This window comes from Heterodontus francisci, chromosome 9, assembly GCF_036365525.1.
Source record: "Heterodontus francisci isolate sHetFra1 chromosome 9, sHetFra1.hap1, whole genome shotgun sequence".
Taxonomy (NCBI): domain Eukaryota; kingdom Metazoa; phylum Chordata; class Chondrichthyes; order Heterodontiformes; family Heterodontidae; genus Heterodontus; species Heterodontus francisci.
In genome coordinates, this window is record NC_090379.1 from 113215964 (window position 1) to 113236188 (window position 20225).

A 20225-nucleotide genomic window follows, 5' to 3' on the forward strand; every position below is an offset into this window, starting at 1 on the left:
AATTTAAACTGGTTGTTCCAATTGTGTTAAACACAGGACGATATCTGTTTAACCTATGCTGTACCAGCCCTGGGAGCGTTTGATGGGACAGTGTAGAGGGAGCTTTACTCTGTATCTGACCCCCGTGCTGTAGATGCCCTGGCAGCATTTGAAGCTGATAGGATTGCCTGAAACTCTAAGTGTTGTATTCTGCAACACGAGGATCCCTCTCCTTGATGAATGCAAAAACAAGCTGGAGAAAAAAAAACATGCACAATACCAACAAGCTGTAGCTAATGATCCTCATGAACAGGTACATACGAGTCAGCCATTTTGGTCAGGTATTCGATTCTGGTTTCCAGCGCCTGGATCTCCCGCTCGGACATGAATTGCTTGCGCCTCTCCTCATCCACAGCCTTCTTGCTGTTACTGGTCTCAGTGACAGAGAGCAGAGTGAGCTTGTCCTGCAACATAGCTGTTGTGTCCTGGCACTTTTGGAGAAATGATTTGACATCTGCCGTGCCGATCAGCTCCTTCCCCTTCTCCTCTTTCAGGACTAACATTAGGTCCCACCTACAAATAAAGAACATGGATTTTGATACCAAATTCTACCCCTGCGAGTAACAGTGGTGTCTGCTCCTATCAATTTAACATTCTTATTATGTTCATAAAAACTTACATTGCCCAGTCATTTAAATTAGCCAATGCACAGAGGACTGGCAGAGACAGAGTTAGAAAATAGGTGGGATCACAGAAAATACAAAGAGGTCTAAGTTAGCTTTAGAGTTCATATGTGTAAATGCACACAGTGCGGTTAATAAGGTTGGTGAGCTGCAGGCATAAATAGCCATGTGATGTAGTGGCAATAACTGACACCTGGCTCAAAAAAGGGTTGGATTGGATACTTAACATTCCTGGGTATAAAATATTCAGGAAAGATAGGGTAGGGGAAAGAGGAAAGGGATAGCAGTTTTGATTACAGTGCTCGAAAGAGAGAATGCCCTTGGAGTTAAGAAACAATAAAGGCATTATTATGCTACTTGGTGTATTTTGTAGGCAAAATAATGAGGAGAGGGAGAGGAGCAGATTTGCAACTAAACTGCTGAAAACTATAGTGATAATAAGATACTTTAACTATTCCATTATTGAATGGGACTGTGAAGGACAGAGAAGGGGAGGAATTTCTGAAGTGTATTCAGCAGAATTTTTATCAGTATCTTTCCTGCCCAAGGTGGCAGGAGCCATTGCTGGATCAATCCTGGGGAATGAAATGGACCAAGTGACGGCACAGTGGCGCAGTGGTTAGCACCGCAGGCCTCACAGCTCCAGGGACCCGGGTTCGATTCTGGGTACTGCCTGTGCGGAGTTTGCAAGTTCTCCCTGTGACCGCGTGGGTTTTCGCCGGGTGCTCCGGTTTCCTCCCACAGCCAAAGACCTGCGGGTTGATAGGTAAATTGGCCATTGTAAATTGGTGGTAGGGACTATGGGCTTACTGCAGGGTTAGTATAAATGGGTGGTTGTTGGTCGGCACAGACTCGGTGGGCCGAAGGGCTTGTTTCAGTGCTGTATCTCTATTTATTTATTTAAAGTGGAGAAGTTCACTGTTGGGGAGTATCTTGGGGGATAGTGATTAAAGTAATGTAAGGTTTTAATTAGTTATGGAGAATGACAGGGAGCAATCTAAAATAAAATTACTTAACCAGAAGAGGGATAATTTCAGTGAATTGGGAAGGGATCTGCCTGGGTAAATTGGAGCTAATGATTCCCAGGGGAGGTGGTGGCATAATGGTATTGTCACTGGACTCGTAAACCAGAGACCCAGGGTATTATTCTGGGGACATGGGTTCGAAACCCACCACAGCAGAAGGTGGAATTTGAATTCAATTAATAAAAAAAAAATTTGGAATTAAAAAGCTAGTCTAATGATGGCCATGAAACCATTGTCGATTATTGTAAAAACCCATCTGGTTCACTTTAGGGAAGGAAATCTGCTATCCTGAACTGGTCTGGCCTACATGTGACTCCAGACCCACAGCAATGTGGTCGACTCTTACATGCCCTCTGAAATGGCCGAGCAAGCCACTCAGTTGTATCTAACTGCGACAAAGTCAATAAAAAGGAATGAAACTGGTCGGACTACCTGGCATCGCCTTAGGCACCGGAAACTACGGCAAACCCAGCCCTGTCGACCCTGCAAAGTCCTCCTTACTAACATCTGGGGGCTTGTAACAAAGTTGGGAGAGCTGTCCCACAGACTAGTCAAGCAACAGCCTGACATAGTCATACTCACGGAATCATACCTTACAGACAGACAATGTCCCAGACACTGCAATCACCATCCCCGGGTATGTCCTGTCCCATCGGCAGGACAGACCCACCAGAGGTGGTGGCACAGTGGTATACAGTATGGAGGAAGTTGCCCTGGGAGTCCTCAACATCGACTCCGGACCCCATGAAGTCTCATGGCATCAGATCAAACATGGACAAGGAAACCTCCTGCTGATTACCACCTACCGCCCTCCCTCAGCTGATGACTCAGTACTCCTCCATGTTGAACACCACTTGGAGGAAGCACTGAGGGTGGCAAGGGCACAAAATGTACTTTGGGTGGGGGACTTCAATGTCCATCACCAAGAGTGGCTCGGTAGCACCACTACTGACCGAGCTGGCCGAGTCCTAAAGGACATAGTTGCTAGACTGGGTCTGCGACAGGTGGTGAGGGAACCAACAAGAGGGAAAAACATACTTGACCTCGTCCTCACCAATCTGCCTGCCGCAGATGCTTCTGTCCTGACTATATTGGTAGGAGTGACCACCGCACAGTCCTTGTGGAGACGAAGTCCCGCCTTCACATTGAGGATACCGTCCATCATGTTGTGTGGCACTATCACCGTGATAAACAGGATAGACTTCGAACAGATCTAGCAATGCAAAACTGGGCATCCATGAGGCACTATGGGCCATCAGCAGCAGCAGAATTGTACTCAACCACAATCTGTGACCTCATTGCCCGGCATATCCCCCACTCTACCATTACCATCAAGCCAGGAGACCAACCTTGGTTCAATGAAGAGTGCAGGAGGGCATGCCAGGAGCAGCACCAGGCATATCTCAAAATGAGGTGTCAACCTTGTGAAGCTACAATAGAGGACTACTTGCATGCCAAACTGCATAAGCAGCATGCAATAGACAGAGCTAAGCGATCCCATAACCAACAGATCAGATCTAAGCTCTGCAGTCCTGCCACATCCAGCCGTGAATGGCGGTGGACAATTGAACAACTAACTGGAGGAGGTGGCTCCACAAATATCCCCATCCTCAATGATGGGGGAGCCCAGCACATCAGTGCAAAAGATAAGGCTGAAGCATTTGCAACAATATTCAGCCAGAAGTGCCGAGTTGATGATCCATCTCGGCCTCCTCCTGAAGTCCCCAGCATCACAGATGCCAGACTTCAGCCAATTCGATTCACTCCGCGTGATATCAAAAAATGACTGAAGGCACTGGATACTGCAAAAGCTATGGGCCCTGACAATATTCCAGCAATAGTACTGAAGACCTGTGCTCCAGAACTTGCCGCGCCCCTAGCCAAGCTGTTCCAGTACAGCTAAAACACTGGCATCTACCCGGCAATGTGGAAATTTGTCCAGGTTTGTCCCGTACACAAAAAGCAGGACAAGTCCAACGTGGCCAATTATCGCCCCATCAGCCTACTCTCAATCATCAGTAAAGTGATGGAAGCTGTCATCACAGTGTCACCAAGCGACACATGCTCAGCAATAACCTCCTCAGTGACGCTCAGTTTGGGTTCCGCCAGGGCCACTCAGCACCTGACCTCATTATAGCCTTGGTTTTTAACATGGACAAAAGAACTGAACTCAAGAGGCGAGATGAGAGAGACTGCCCTTGACATCAAGGCAGCATTTGACTGAGTATGGCATCAAGGAGCCCTAGCAAAACTGAGGTCAATGGGAATCAGGGGGAAAACCCTCTGCTGGTTGGAGTCATACCCAGCACAAAGGAAAATGGTTGTGTTTGTTGGAGGTCAATTTTCTGAGCTCCAGGACATCACTGCAGGAGTACCTCAGGGTAGTGTCCTCGGCCCAACCATCTTCAGCTGCTTCATCAATGACCTTCCTTCAATCATTAGGTCAGAAGTGGGGATGTTCGCTGATGATTGCACAATGTTCAGCACCATTTGCAACTCCTCAGATATTGAAGCAGTCTGTGTAGAACTGAAGTAAGACTTGGACAATATCAAGGCTTGGGCTGATAAGTGGCAAGTAACATTCGCGCCACACAAGTGCCAGGCAATGACCATCTCCAACAAGAGAGAATCTAACCATCTCCCCTTGACATTCAATGGCATTACCATCACTGAATCCCCCACTATCAACATCCTAAGGGCTACCACTGACCAGAAACTAAACTGGAGTAGCCATATAAATACCATGGCTACAAGAGCAGATCTGAGGCTAGGAATCCCGCGGTGAGTAACTCATCTCCCGACTCCCCAAAGCCTGTCCACCATCTACAAGGCACAAGTCAGGAGTGTGATGGAATACTCTCCACTTGCCTGGATGGGTGCAGCTCCAAAAACACTCAAGAAGCTCGACACCATCCAGGACAAAGCAGCCCGCTTGATTGGCACACCATCCAGAAACATTCACTCCCTCCACAGTGGCAGCAGTGTGTACCATCTACAGGATGCAGCAACGCAGCAAGGCTCCTTAGACAGCACCTTCCAAATCCATGATCTCTACCAATTAGAAGGACAAGGGCAGCAAATACATGGGAACACCACCACCTGCAAGTTCCCCTCCAAGTCACACACCATCCTGACTTGGAACTATATCGCCGTTCCTTCACTGTCGCTGGGTCAAAATCCTGGAACTCCCTTCCTAACAGCACTGTGGGTGTACCTACCCCAAATGGACTGCAGCGGTTCAAGAAGGCAGCTCACCACCACCTTCTCAAGGGCAATTAGGGATGGGCAATAAATGGTGGCCTAGCCAGCGATGCCCACATCCCATGAATGAATAAAAAAACAGAAATGTAATGGAGCAATGGGCGTCCTTTAAAGAGGAGATGATTCGGGTATAGTCTAGCTACATTTCCACAAGGGGGAAAAGGGACGGCAGCCAAAGCCAAAGTACCCTAGATGATGAAGGATTTAGAGAGTAAGATGAAGGAGTAAAACTGGTTGTATGACAGATATCAGCGTGAGAATACAAGTGGCTATAAAATATATGAAAAGTATAAAATATGCATCATATAAAAAGTACAGAGAAGTAATAAAGGAAATAAGAGGGGCAAAAACACAGTACAAGAATAGACTGGTGGTTAACATAAAAGGGAATCCAAAGGTCTTCTATGGGAATATTAACAGTAAAAGGATTGTCAGAGGTGCAGTAGGGCCAATTAGGAATCAAAATGGAGATCTATTGCTGGAGGCAGAAGGCATGGCTGAGGTACTCAATGAGTACTTTACATTAGTGGTAAATGAGGAGGTTGCCAGGTCACTGGATGAGATAAAAGTAGATAAAAATGAGGTACTAGAAAGGCTGGCAGTATTTAAAATAGATAAGTCACCTGGTCCACATGCAATGCATCCTAGGTTGCTAAGGGAACTCAGAGCTGAAATTGCTAAAGTGCTGGCCATAAACCTCCAATCCTCCTCAGATACAGGGGCAGTACCAAATGACTGGAAGATTGCAACTGTTACACCCTTGTTCAAAAAAGCGGGGAAGGATAAACCTAACAATTACAGGTCAGTCAATTTAATGTTGGTGGTGGAAAAGCTTTTAGAAACAACAATCCAAGAGAAAACGGACAGACACTTGAACAAGCACGGACGAATAGGTCAGCATGGATTTGTTAAGGGTTTGACTACTTGATGGAGTTTTTCTGATGAGGGTGTATAAAGGCAGTGCCATTGATGTTGTGTCTATAGACTTCCAAAAGGCATTTGATAAAGTACCACATTGGGTGCTGTATGGCCGGCACAGACACGATGGGCCGAAGAGTCTGTTTCTGTGCTGTATAACTCTATGATTCTATGACACATATTAGGCTTGTTACCAAAATGGAAGGCCATGGGATAAAAACAGCAGTAGCAGCATGGATGCAAAATTGGCAAAGGGATAGAAAATGAAGAGTTGTGATGAATGGCTGTTTTTCAGACTGGAGACAGGTATGCAGTGGAATTCTCCAAGGTTCAGTTACTCAGATCCCTGCTGTTTTTGACATATGTTTGTTACGACCAGGTGAGAAAGAGGTCGATGGTTTCCTTTCAGTCTTCACCTGGTCTTACCGTAACAGGGTTTAATTTTAAACACACCGTGTTTTTAGCTCCCCCTTGGTGAATACTTGTTCACTGCTTTCCAATTATAAGGCAAAGAAATCAGCACAAACAGGCTTTCTTAGATTTAAAGAAGAAAAGTTGAAATTTATTAAACTTAAATTCTAATTCAGTTGACACCGACGAATTCACAACGCGCCCACGCTAGCATGCATACGCGATACACACATGCAAATAGAGACAGAGAAGAGCAGAAGAAAAAATAAAGTGGAAAGGTTTGAGGCAATATCTGATGAGTTTTTGTAACGCTTATACTGTGTACAGTTTTGGTCTCCACATTTAAGAAAGGATATACTTGCACTGGAGGCAGTGCAGCAAAGATTTACTAAATTGGGATGAGGGGGTTGTCCTATGATGAGAGGCTGAGTAAACTGGGCCTGTATTCTCTGGAGTTTAGAAGAATGAGAGGCGATCTAATTGAGACATACAAGATTCTGAAAGGGCTTGATAGGGTAGAAGCTGAGAGATTGTTTCCACTGATCAGGGAATCTAGAACACGGGGACACAGTCTCAGGATAAGGGGCCGATCAGTCAGGACTGAAATGAGGAGAAATTACTTCACTGAAAGGGCTGTGAAACTTTGGAATTCTCTACTCCAGAGGGTTGTGGACGCTCCATCATTGGATACATTTAAGGCTGGAATAGATTTCTGGTCTCGCAGGGAATCAATGGATATGGGGAATGGGCAGGAAAGTGGAATTGAAGCCCAAGGTCAGCCATGATAGTATTGAATGGCGGAGCAGGCTCGATGGGCCATATGGTCTACTTCTGCTCCTAGTTCTTGTGTTCTTCTTGTGAGAAAGAGAGGAAATCTCAGGAGTCTGATCACGTGCCAAATTGTCGTTATTTTTCTGTTAAGAATTTGTTTCCCTTCCTACCGGGGCTTGGCTTCATGGTGGTTTTTGAAGGAGTAAATCCACATTGTAGAAACTAGATCTGTTCCTTCGGCGAATTCCAGCATGATGAAGCTGTATAGCCCAGCAGCGTAGGCTACTCTGGCCTGCTTGAACCCAGATTCATTTGGAACTCAGCAGATTTCACTGTTTTGGGTGTGAATTTGAATTAACCAGTAATTTAAATTGAGCTCTAATTAAGGAAGCATTTCAAAGCCTTTTCAATAGCAGATGGCTTTTGCATGACTGCCATATGAATTGACAGAAAATATGAATTAAGCCCCTTTGAAATAAGGGTAGACTGTATATATGGAAAAGTATTCCAATGTAAGGGAAAGCAACAACTTTATACTGTACGAGAAGAGAGTGCTGATTGATTGGCAAGTGGACTCTGATTGGTAGAGGCGTTGCTATGAAGAATGCACCAGTTTACGGTGACTCACTGTTAATTGCCAAGCTTTGTTTGAAATTTAAACCAGGCAGTTTGACTCTGATTGGTCAAGGTATTGCCCTGAGGCATGAACCAACGAATGGCTGTCACTTATTTTGTTTAGCTGAAACAGGAACAATGTGTGTACATGGTCTTTTTGTCCGTAAAGAACAGGGTCCTCCATATATTTATATGTAGCTTCCAGCCGCGTACTATTCTGAACCTATTCCGGATATTACACTAAGGGGATTTCACACTGCCCTATCCCGAGCCAATTCCAGAAATTACACGAAGGGGCTTCACACTGCCCTATCCCAAGTCTATTCCGGATATTACACTAAGTGGGTTCACACTGCCCCATCCCGAGCCTATTCCAGATATTACACTAAGTGGGTTCACACTGCCCTGTCCTGAGACTATCCCAGATATTACACTAAGGGACTTCAGGCTGCCTGACTCTTTGCCTATTCTGGATAATACACTAAACGTTTAACACCAATGCTCCCTGTAATTTTTTTTTTGAAGTGGGCAGATAATTAGTTTAAGTGCATGGGCCCTTTACATTTTTTTGCATGGCTGCATACACGTTTTATCTTAAGGAGGCTGACTTGTGCATGGCCTTGTCGGAATTTTCAGGTTGCTGCATGGCCTCACAGCTTAGAGGGAACATTGCTTGACACTGCTCTACCCTGGGTCTATTGTTGATATTACACTAAGGGGCTTCACTCTGTTGAACCTGAATTTATTCCAGATATTACAGTACTAAAGACTTTAGTTGATGTATAGCTTATTCTAATTGGATAGCTCTTTCAATGAGCCGGCACAGTTTCAATGGATCGAATGGCCTTCTGTGCTGTATCATTCTATGCTTGCATGAAATGCTGAATGACGAAGGGGTTCCCTCTACTACTCTCTGAATCTCACCAAGTGTTGATCACCCTTTGCAAGTTTGGAGATTAGTCCTAATGGCACTCTTCATTTGCCTCTTGTGCTGCACCCAGGATGTACCTATTCTTATGGTATTTCATATCTTGTAGATTTTAACAAGTTGTTGTATCTTGAAGGTCAACAAGCTCGGCCACTCCAGGCTCCAAGTATGAACTCGTGAACATTACAGCTAATGAACTATCCAATGGTAAACACACAGACTCCATTCCTGCTCTGTGCAGAGTGAACTGACACTCCCAATCTCATAGACCAACAATGCCACTTGGAGATAGACTGAGCTGCACGTGCGCAAGAGTTTACCTTTTATGAATTTCCTGCTGCTTTGCTCTGATTTCACGCTCCTTGCTGTGTCTGTTTTTGATAAACTCATCCACCAATTGGTTAATCTCATCCAGTCGGCCTTTCCCAGCAGCCAACTCTGTCAAGAAGTTCTGAAAAATGAAACCACCTCAGTCAGTGGTGATGGTTTGGCAGCAACCGTCCAGTCTAGTGGAACAATATTGTATGGAGACCCAGTTCAAGATTGTTGGGTGGTGGGAGCAGGGTGCGGGGGGAGGGGCGGAGGGGGGGTGAGTGTGGCAGAAAGAGACAACACAGATTGGGTATAGAAACACAGTGTGAGATTGGGGCAGGTCAGAGAGAGAGCACAGATTGGGCATTCAGTACAGTGTAACAAACCTCGTATTTCCTTTGCATGACCTCCACATTGTCCGACTTAGGCTCAAAGGTTTTGAAACCATTCTCCTTGTCGTTCATCCAGGAGTCAAAGTCATTGCAGGTGTTATAGAACTGGTAGAGGTGGATCATTTCCTGCAGGGCTTTCCTTCTGGCCTAGAGTGGAACAGGACAACAGGAAGGAGGACATAACCTTGAGAAAGCACCATGCTAGGAAGCACAAAGAGCTGACTTTTCATTTGCACATAGAAACAAATGGAGTGTGTCTGTGCGTGACAAGAGAATTAAGCCAGCAAGCCAACCAAATGCTGGATAAATAGAAACTATTGTAGGGAGTTTTCAATTTGAATGGAATAATGAACTGAAAGGGCCCACTTCTCCTGGAAGAGACAAAGTGCCCTTTTATCTTTGGCAGCCAGCTATATCTGAAGCAAGATGTGTCAAGGTCCCTCTCTCCACACCAGCAACACTATACATTGGAGAAACGGTTCAAACCCATTCTGTTCTCCCAGCACTGTCAGTTTTTAAAAGCTCATTCTTGGGATGTGGGCATTGCTGTCGAGGTTGGAGTTGCCCAGCCCTGCTTGCCCTGAGAAGTTGGTGTTTGATAAAACTGAGTGCCTGTTAAACTCAACCACAATGGTGGGTGACTGGAGTCACATGTAGGCCAGACCAGGTAAAGGCAGCAGTTTTCCTTCTCTAAAGGCTGTTAGTGAACAAGTTGGGTTTTAACGACAATCCGACAGCTTTGGGGTCACTTTTACTGATACCAGTTTTTTATTTCCCCAATTTCCTTTCTGAACTGAAATTCTCAAACTGCCATGGTGGGATCTGAACTTAGGGTCGACTGGGTTATTAGTGCAGGGGCCAAATTTTCAAAGGGCTGCGGGGTCGGGACGTGGTGCAGGCAGGATTTCAAAATCGCAGTCTCGGAGGTTGTCTCGGGATCCTGACACCTCCGGGACAGTTTTGAATTTTCAAAGGGCCAGTGGGAGGGAGGGAACGGGAAACGCGCTCGCCACCAATTAATGGCCCCTGAAGTTCCTTAACGGGCTATTAAAGGGCCTGTACGACTGCGATTAGAATTTTCAATCTTTAATTCGGTGAACCCGAACATGTTAGTGCACAGCTGTCAGGTTCACTGCGGGGACATCAGAAGCTTTCTCTTCATTTAATTTAAGCTGACCTTTCCTGGACTACTTGTGCTGGTTCAAGCACTCTACTGTTATCTAGCCTGCATAGCGGCTTCCAAATCCGGGGGTGCTGCTGGCCCTGTCTGCTCTCTTTGGCAAGGCAATTGGCAGCGGCAGCCCCCAAAATGGCTGCTGCCTGCCTTTGCCGCTGGCGCCAGGCAGGCAGCTCCCACCTCCTGGAGGCATTCGGTGCCTCTAATTGGGCACCGAGCTCACCTCCAGTCCAATTAGTGGCATTTACTTTTAAAAATAGCATTGCGAAAGCGATGCAGCTCAGGCACGGAGTCGCAACCCAGAATTCATCTGGGTGTCGGGCTTCCTGACCCCACTTTGAAAATCCTGCCCCAGGTCTCTGGATTACTAGCCCATTAGTATAGTTACTACCCTGCCATCTTCTAGTGCAGCAGGCCACACTGCAAAATCAATACAAAGCTTCCCACTTCAATTTCAGGGATTCTGGCTCCTCTCTCAGATTTACATCTGCAGTCTGCAGGTTCCACTCATGGGCTCTAAATACTGTTTAGAACCTTCTAGCCTTTGTTGACGGATCTCCCATCCGGTGCAGTAGGGGTCAGCAGTTCCTGGTACAAGGCAAGCAAGCATGAAACATCAGAATTGCTGGATGAAGAGAGTCCAAGATCCATGTAGTTCACCTTCCACCATCCTGGTAGTCACATGTTACAATGATAATGGAGTTATTGACTGATCACTGTAATCAATCTCTCCAAACCTGGGCAAACGTGGCACTGAAACAGAATGGACAGTGAACAGCCTAACACAGCTTTAAAAAAAATCACTGGAGAATCAAGGATTAAATTACCATCTACACTAACACCAAGGCTTTGGTTCCGTAGATAAAGGGAGTTTCCATGGGACAGATAGACAAACACCAGTGATCGGGATTGGGGAGAAATGGAATCGGAACAAGGATCACTCCAATCTCACCAAGAAGATGGACTGATGCCTTGGAGAAAGCTGTCGAGTATTCAATCTACTTGCATCGTAGCTGGGGACATGCACTGGCATATATCCACAATTACGCTCACGTAAAGTGAGGCGATTGAAAATACAAGCACTCACCCTGAAGGGTTATAAAAATTGACTTTTCTTTTTATAAATTGGGCAATGGGCTTCAAAATGGCCACTGAAGGTCAAAAGTCCTGGCCTTATATATTCAGACTGTCTCACTGTCTGGCAAGGACAGAAGGATACATTCCAAAGCTAAGAGGTGTCGATTATACCCATCCTGAACCTATCAATAGATACTTTTGAATGGAATAGGTTCTTCTGAAACAAAGAAGGTGCGAAGTAGCTACATCCTGGGCCATTGTCAGTCACCCTAGGGAGGAAGATCTATGTCTCCCAACAGAGGCAAGATGTGAGAGACTTTTAGCTTAAAAAGTAGCTGTCTGGAGAGAGAGAGAGAGAGAGACTGAGACAGAGAGAGAGAGAGACACACACAGAGACAGAGAGAGTCGGGACAAACATTCCCAAAGTCTTTTCAGCTGGGAAAAATCCAGCAAGAAGGTGCCCTGCTGTGAATTCTACACCTCAACTTGTGCAGCAGAGAACTGAAATTGACCCCTTGTCTTCAGACTAGAATTTCAACCAACAGAGAAATCTACAAACAACCCAGGCCTGCAACATTCAACAGAAATTGACCTCTGAGAAGATTCAGTAGGCTTACCGTGAACCCTGAAAACCTACTTCACTTCAAACCACTAACTCCTTTTCCTCTCTATCTGTCTCGTGTGTGTGTGTGAGTGAATACGTGTTGGTGCGGTTGTGACCATTTCGGGAATGCATACTGCTCAATAAATAGGGGGAGACAGTGCCGTACTGGTAATGTCACAGGGCTAGTAATCCAGAGGCCTGGGCTTGGGGACACAGGTTCAAATCCCACCTCGGCAGCTGGTGGAATTTAAATGTAATTAATTAAAATCTGGAATTGAAAGCTAGTCTCAGTAATGGTGCCTTGAAACTTTCATCAATGGTTTTAAAAACCCATCGGGTTCACTAATGTCCTTTAGGGAAGGAAATCTGCCGTCCTTACCTGGTCTGGCCTACATGTGACTCCAGACCCACAGCAATGAAACCACTCAGTTCAAGGGTAATTAGGGATGGGCAACAAATGCTGGCCTTGCCCAAGAAAGAATAAAACAAATTACTCTTCTGTTTTAAATCTACAAGAAAACCCGTCGCCGTCTGTTTATTTGACAAATAAAACACAAAGGGGTTAAAACCCTAATAACAAAAACACTTGCTGTGGTCAGGTGGGAGTTGGACAGTGGGAACCACCCACACCCCCTCACCCCTCACCATGTGGCCGTAACATCAACATAAAGCTGTAGTTTTGTATCCAGTTCACAACATGCAGTTTGTTTCTCCATTATCCAGCTGTATTGGTATATCCAGTATAGGACATGCAGTGGTACACGATCTGACGGGTACACGGGAGCGGACACGATCTGCCGATTACACGAGGGGAAACACTACCTGACAAGTGCACGAGGGAGGACAGAAATGGGTTACTATACCTGGGCCTGCTGGCAGAGATTGACGTAAGAGGAGTTGATGGCTTTCTGGCTGTTTTCGATCTTTGCTCTATTTAAGTCCTCATTGGGCTGGGTCTGTGAGGAGAATTGAATCTCAGTTGTCCCACGGCGCATTGAACGGCTCCTCCGTGGCTTGCTGACCGTCCGGGTCGGACTGTCTTCGACGGAATGGTCAGCAGTGCTCTCACTGTCCACCTGCTCAACACAACAACACAACGGCATCAGCCAGGGTTCTGAAACTTTGTACCCTCCCTTCATTGCTTGTCCTCTCACCAAGAGGCAGGAACGTCCACGTCACAAATGTCTCCACCAATAAAGGGTGGATTCCAGCATACAGCTGAACCCTCACCAGCACCACCACAAGATCAACCACTCTGTACCTCTGAAAACCTCCACCTGCCTCACCCAGATTGAGGCTAAAGACTCCAACTCCTGAACTGGAACCCAAAGGGAAGGTTGCTGTTTGGGTCGATAATTGGAATGTTGAATAACTAATTGAAGCAGAGGAAGATCCAGGCCGGGAGGAATAGAGCAGGGCAATGGGATTAGTATTGGAGTGCTCCAGGAAACAGCCAGCAGAAGAGCTGAAAGGCCTCTATCGGTTTGCAAACCATTATGATTTGATGTTTCTGATTGCAGTAAAGTAAGAAGCAATTGAAAAATGATAGTAAAAGGTTTACAGGATTGAAGGAGGAGTGTAGGGCAAAAGGAATCAGGAAAAAGGGGAGAGAAATGGAATAGGGAAAGTTTGGGGGGTATGGTTTGAGGAGGGAGAGAGAAAGACTGAGGTGGTGGGGGAGAGAGAGGAATGTGCAGGGGGTCAGGGGAAGAGGAATGAGGGGTCAGGGGAAGGGGCAAGAGGAAAGAGGAGGGAGGGAGAGAGGGATGTGAAGAGGGTGCACTGATTTCCTCATGGTTGGCTCACTCACCGTGACTGGCGCCACAGGCGATGATCTCAGCTTCCCCTGTCTTTTCAGTGGCTGCCAGCTGTCTTGAGCTTTCTTGTTTTCCAGAATATTGACCTTGGTGAAGGTATAGGTCTCACCTGCCGTGAACATAGAAGGTAAGGAAGTGTTACCTCACTGGATTCCATGCACACTGCGACCACCCTCTCCATTTGCCTCATGTAGCAGTCTCCCTCTAGCACTTCACCCGAGTGAACATGCTTGATAAGGGAGTTGAGACGGAGAGTCAGAAGCGTACATAGCCATGGACAACATCACAGCCAAGGCCATCCTGACCACATAACCCTTAGCACCACACTGTGACACAAATCACACAGTACTGCACTCCGACACTATTACAACACAGTACTGCACAGTGAGACTATTACAACACAGCACCGCACTGTAACACTATTACACACAGCACCGCACTGCAACACTATTACACACAGCACCGCACTGCAATACTATTACACACAGCACCGCACTGTAACACTATTACACACAGCACCACACTGCAATACTATTACACACAGCACCGCACTGTGACACTATTACAACACAGCACCGCACTGTGACACTATTACAACACAGTACCACACTGCGACACTATTACACACAGCACCACACTGCAACACTATTACACACAGCACCCCACTGCGACACTATTACACACAGCACCGCACTGTGACACTATTACACCACAGCACCGCACTGTGACACTATTACAACACAGTACCACACTGCGACACTATTACACACAGCACCACACTGCGACACTATTACACACAGCACCGCACTGTGACACTATTGCAACACAGCACCGCACTGTGACACTATTGCAACACAGCACCGCACTGCGACACTATTGCAACACAGCACCGCACTGTGACACTATTACACACAGCACCACACTGCGACACTATTACACACAGCACCGCACTGTGACACTATTGCAACACAGCACCGCACTGCGACACTATTGCGCACAGCACCGCACTGCGACACTATTACACACAGCACCGTACTGCAACACTATTACACACAGCACCGCACTGCAATACTATTACACACAGCACCGCACTGCAATACTATTACACACAGCACCGCACTGCGACACTATTACAACACAGCACCGCACTGTGACACTATTACACACAGCACCACACTGCGACACTATTACACACAGCACCGCACTGTGACACTATTGCAACACAGCACCGCACTGTGACACTATTGCGCACAGCACCGCACTGCGACACTATTACACACAGCACCGCACTGCGACACTATTACACACAGCACCGCACTGCGACACTATTACACACAGCACCGCACTGCAACACTATTACACACAGCACCGCACTGCGACACTATTACAACACAGCACCGCACTGTGACACTATTACACACAGCACCGCACTGCAACCCTGCTACAACCCAGCACCGCACTTGACACTGCTAAAACACAGCACAACACTTTGAAACTGTTCAGCTATCTTATATTAGGTATGCTATTATATCACAGCACATTAGTACATTACATCACAGGACCCGATTACATCATCACTCTTGCTCTGAGATATTACTGGTGTCATCGTGCTGCACATTCAGGCATAACTTCGACACAGAAACCTGCCCCTTTCATCGATTCTAATTTGGACTTGTGGCATCAGCATTTCTGCTATCACTTTCCCCTTCTCACCTTGAGGATGGACTATCCTCGGGATCCCCAATCCTTCTCCTTCTTCGTCAGATGAGCAGCTCTCGGACATTTTCCTCTCTTGGTTCTCTGCCTGCAAGCAAGACGCAGAATTTCTCACCAATTCCCAGGATCATTCCATCATAGCAGGTTCTAAAAGCTGCTCCCTAATGAAATCCCGAACAGAAACCAAGCCCACAGCCAATACTCCGTCACTTAACCTGTCGCTATTTGGGTTCAGTGCGGGACCAGTAGGCATGCTCTATATTGGGCCGTGGAAGTTCTGCTCTGTGACCAGTAAGTGGGAGCTACTACATAAGCAGGATGGAAATGCACATCTTAGAATTCCTTTCCCTTGTTTCCCAGTGAAGATTCCCACTTTCCATTTGGTATTCCACCCATGGAGCACCGTAGCTCACATGTGGCATTCCACAGCATTGCTGATAACCCTAAAACATTTGCAGGACAGGTACAGCACAGGGTTAGATACAGAGTAAAGCTCCCTCGGAAAAAAAAAACGGGGTTAGATACAGAGTAAAGCTCCCTCGGAAAAAAAAAACGGGGTTAGATACAGAGTAAAGCTCCCTCTACACTGTCCCCAAACAGTGACTGACACAGATATCAGAGTGGAAGTGAGTACCTGACACATGGTTAAAGGGACTTGCTGCATTGCCGTTGTCGCCTGGTCTCCGAGTCTCTTCACTTCAGTGGAATACGCTGCGATTTCCTTCTCTAGGCGCACGTGGCGCTGCAGGAGGGCATCGGCACTGGCCTCGTCCTTCCCATAATCCTCGCTTTGCACCAGAGGCTGTTTCTCAAGCAGCCAGGAGTGGGCCTCGTTGATATCTGTGAAATACTGAGAACAGGGCAGAGAAACCTTCTCATTCAGATACAATGACTTCCTTCATTTATAGCCCACCTAACACAGCCACAAATCTCAGAGGGCTTCACGCAATGAATTACTCTTCAGGTGTAGCGACTGTTATTATAAAATCCACACCACCTGCAGGATTCCCGACAATCAGTCTGTTTTTTGTGATGTTGATTGAGGGGTAAATATTGGCCAGGACACTGGGGAGAACTCTGCGTCAAAATAGCGCCATGGCATCTTTTACCTCCACCTGAGAGGGCGGATGGAAAACTTGGTTTAATGCCGCATCTGAAAGATGGTACCTTTGACAGCGCAGAATTCCATCAGTAGTGCACTGGAGTGTCAGCCTCGATTTTTGTTCAAGTCTTTGGAGTGAGACTTAAATCCGGAACCTGCTGATTCAGAGGCGAGAGTGCAACCAATGAGTCAAGCTGGCATATCATATCTGCAAGGAGACTCTGGGCAGCACCCAAGAGCAGTAATGTGGTGGACCTTTCCCAGCTGTAGCACACACCCACCGCCCATTGGGCTTAGATTCAACATAGATCAGAGACTGATACCGTCCTGCGCTGTATTTTATGATGCCTTTTCAAGCTCAGCCTTCAAGAGGAACACTTTCAGTTTAATTGACAGATTTTTGCGTACTAAGGGAATTAAGGGATATATGGATAGTGCGGGAAGGTGTAACCGATGCAGATGATCAGCCACATTCTTATTGAATGGTGGTGCAGGCTCAAAGGGCTGAATGGCCTACAGCAGCTCTTATTTCTTATGTTCTTCTGTTTAACTGTGGTTTTGGATTACAGCAGCATCTGTGGGGGACTCGGACCCAGTCAGAATCTTTGCCAACACTCTTTGACTCAGCTCCTCTGCCATTGTATCTCACCTGCTTTATAGTCAGTGCTGCCTGGAGCCGTGAGCTCCGGTTTGACAACTCGTCCTTTAACTGCTGCCATTGTTTCTGGAGGGCGACAACCCATCTCCTCGCTTCCTTCTCATTGTCCATACTCCGCTGGTATAGGTACTGGCCCTTCCTCACCACTGAGTAACAGATGGACTGATGGCAGTTAAACTCAGACTCCAGGGCCTTCAGGGAGCAACACAATAGGATCAATTCAAGAAATCGGAGTCCACAAGCTCCTACTGCACTGCAATGGCTCCAGTATCACATCTATCACACTCACTCCACACTCTGGGACACTGGCTCCAGCATCACACTCACTCCACACTCTGGGGCACTGGCTCCAGCATCACACTCACTGCCACACTCTGGGGCACTGGCTCCAGCATCACACTCACTCCACACTCTGGAACACTGGCTCCAGCATCACACTCACTCCACACTCTGGGGCACTGGCTCCAGCATCACACTCACTCCACACTCTGGGGCACTGGCTCCAGCATCACACTCACTCCACACTCTGGGGCACTGGCTCCAGCATCACACTCACTCCACACTCTGGGGCACTGGCTCCAGCATCACACTCACTCCACACTCTGGGGCACTGGCTCCAGCATCACACTCACTCCACACTCTGGGGCACTGGCTCCAGCATCACACTCACTCCACACTCTGGGGCACTGGCTCCAGCATCACACTCACTCCACACTCTGGGGCACTGGCTCCAGCATCACACTCACTCCACACTCTGGGGCACTGGCTCCAGCATCACACTCACTCCACACTCTGGGACACTGGCTCCAGCATCACACTCACTCCACACTCTGGGACACTGGCTCCAGCATCACACTCAGTCCACACTCTGGGACACTGGCTCCAGCATCACACTCAGTCCACACTCTGGGACACTGGCTCCAGCATCACACTCAGTCCACACTCTGGGACACTGGCTCCAGCATCACACTCAGTCCACACTCTGGGACACTGGCTCCAGCATCACACTCACTCCACACTCTGGGACACTGGCTCCAGCATCACACTCACTCCACACTCTGGGACACTGGTTCCAGTATCACACTCAGTCATGCTTGGGGCACTGTTGCACCAGGGGATGGATCAGTGATACACAAAAACCTGGAGCCAGAGTTCAATCTGGGAACTCAGTGGAGTGGGGAGTGTTTGTGTCAAGACTGATACCACGGTAAAAGCCAGGTGTCCATGGCGAGGCCAAGTTAACGCAGTAAAGGCCGGGTGTCCACAGGGAGGCTGTTACCGGCTGTAACACAGTAAAGGGGCCAGGTGCTCATGATGCGGCTGCTGCCGTGGTAAAGGCCAGGTGTCAGCAGCCAGGCCGGATTATCAAGATGATGGCATGTTACCACAGTGTGGCTGCCTGTACGCAGTTAACACAGTGGTTACCTTATGTTTCTGAATCGACACTGCGATCTGGTTGATGTCACGTCCTAACGTGGCTGTCCGCACCAATTGCCACTTCTCATAGATCCATGACTCCTCCTCCTCACAGTCCCGGAAAAACTCAAACAGTTGCTGCTGCTGCTCCAGTTTAGAACGTCTATTTTAGGAAGAAAAATAAATTAGGTCACAGTAATGGTGGGTCCCGGAAACGGGATCGCAGTAACCGTGGGTCCTAGTTAGCACAACTCCCGGAAACAGGGGATCGCAGTAACTGTGTGTCCCGGAAACAGGGGATCGCAGTAACTGTGTGTCCCGGAAACAGGGGATCGCAGTAACTGTGTGTCCCGGAAACGGGGGATCGCAGTAACTGTGTGTCCTAGTTAGCACAACTCCCGGAAACAGGGGATCGCAGTAACTGTGTGTCCCGGAAACGGGGGATCGCAGTAACTGTGGGTCCCGGAAACGGGGGATCGCAGTAACTGTGGGTCCTAGTTAGCACAACTCCCGGAAACAGGGGATCGCAGTAACTGTGTGTCCCGGAAACAGGGGATCGCAGTAACTGTGTGTCCCGGAAACGGGGGATCGCAGTAACTGTGGGTCCTAGTTAGCACAACTCCCGGAAACAGGGGATCGCAGTAACTGTGGGTCCTAGTTAGCACAACTCCCGGAAACAGGGGATCGCAGTAACTGTGGGTCTCGGAAACAGGGGATCGCAGTAACTGTGTGTCCCGGAAACAGGGGATCGCAGTAACTGTGGGTCCTAGTTAGCACAACTCCCGGAAACAGGGGATCGCAGTAACTGTGGGTCCTAGTTAGCACAACTCCCGGAAACAGGGGATCGCAGTAACTGTGGGTCCCGGAAACAGGGGATCGCAGTAACTGTGTGTCCCGGAAACAGGGGATCGCAGTAACTGTGGGTCCTAGTTAGCACAACTCCCGGAAACAGGGGATCGCAGTAACTGTGTGTCCCGGAAACGGGATATCGCAGTAACTGTGGGTCCTAGTTAGCACAGCTCCCGGAAACAGGGGATCGCAGTAACTGTGGGTCCTAGTTAGCACAACTCCCGGAAACGGGGGATCGCAGTAACTGTGTGTCCCGGAAACAGGGGATCGCAGTAACTGTGTGTCCTAGTTAGCACAACTCCCGGAAACAGGAGATCGCAGTAACTGTGGGTCCTGGAAACAGGGGATCGCAGTAACTGTGGATCCTAGTTAGCACAACTCCCGGAAACAGGGGATCGCAGTAACTGTGGGTCCCAGAAACAGGGGATCGCAGTAACTGTGGGTCCCGGAAACAGGGGATCGCAGTAACTGTGGGTCCTGGTAACAGGGGATCGCAGTAACTGTGGGTCCCGGA

At 47.7% G+C, this 20225-nt stretch overlaps 1 protein-coding gene across 2 annotated transcripts in view; it reads right to left on the reverse strand.

The window, feature by feature from the left end:
* Window positions 1-20225, reverse strand: part of sptbn5 (spectrin, beta, non-erythrocytic 5) — a 321773-nt gene that overhangs the window by 275077 nt on the left and 26471 nt on the right. For both annotated transcript variants that reach the window (XM_068039706.1, XM_068039705.1), the window contains exons 8-16: window positions 18872-19025; window positions 17438-17638; window positions 16321-16536; window positions 15684-15774; window positions 13964-14079; window positions 13017-13229; window positions 9290-9442; window positions 8912-9042; window positions 301-552 (exon numbers count right to left, since the gene is read on the reverse strand). In XM_068039706.1, the coding sequence (XP_067895807.1) occupies window positions 301-552; window positions 8912-9042; window positions 9290-9442; window positions 13017-13229; window positions 13964-14079; window positions 15684-15774; window positions 16321-16536; window positions 17438-17638; window positions 18872-19025 (1527 nt within the window). The remainder of the gene's footprint in view (window positions 1-300; window positions 553-8911; window positions 9043-9289; window positions 9443-13016; window positions 13230-13963; window positions 14080-15683; window positions 15775-16320; window positions 16537-17437; window positions 17639-18871; window positions 19026-20225) is intronic.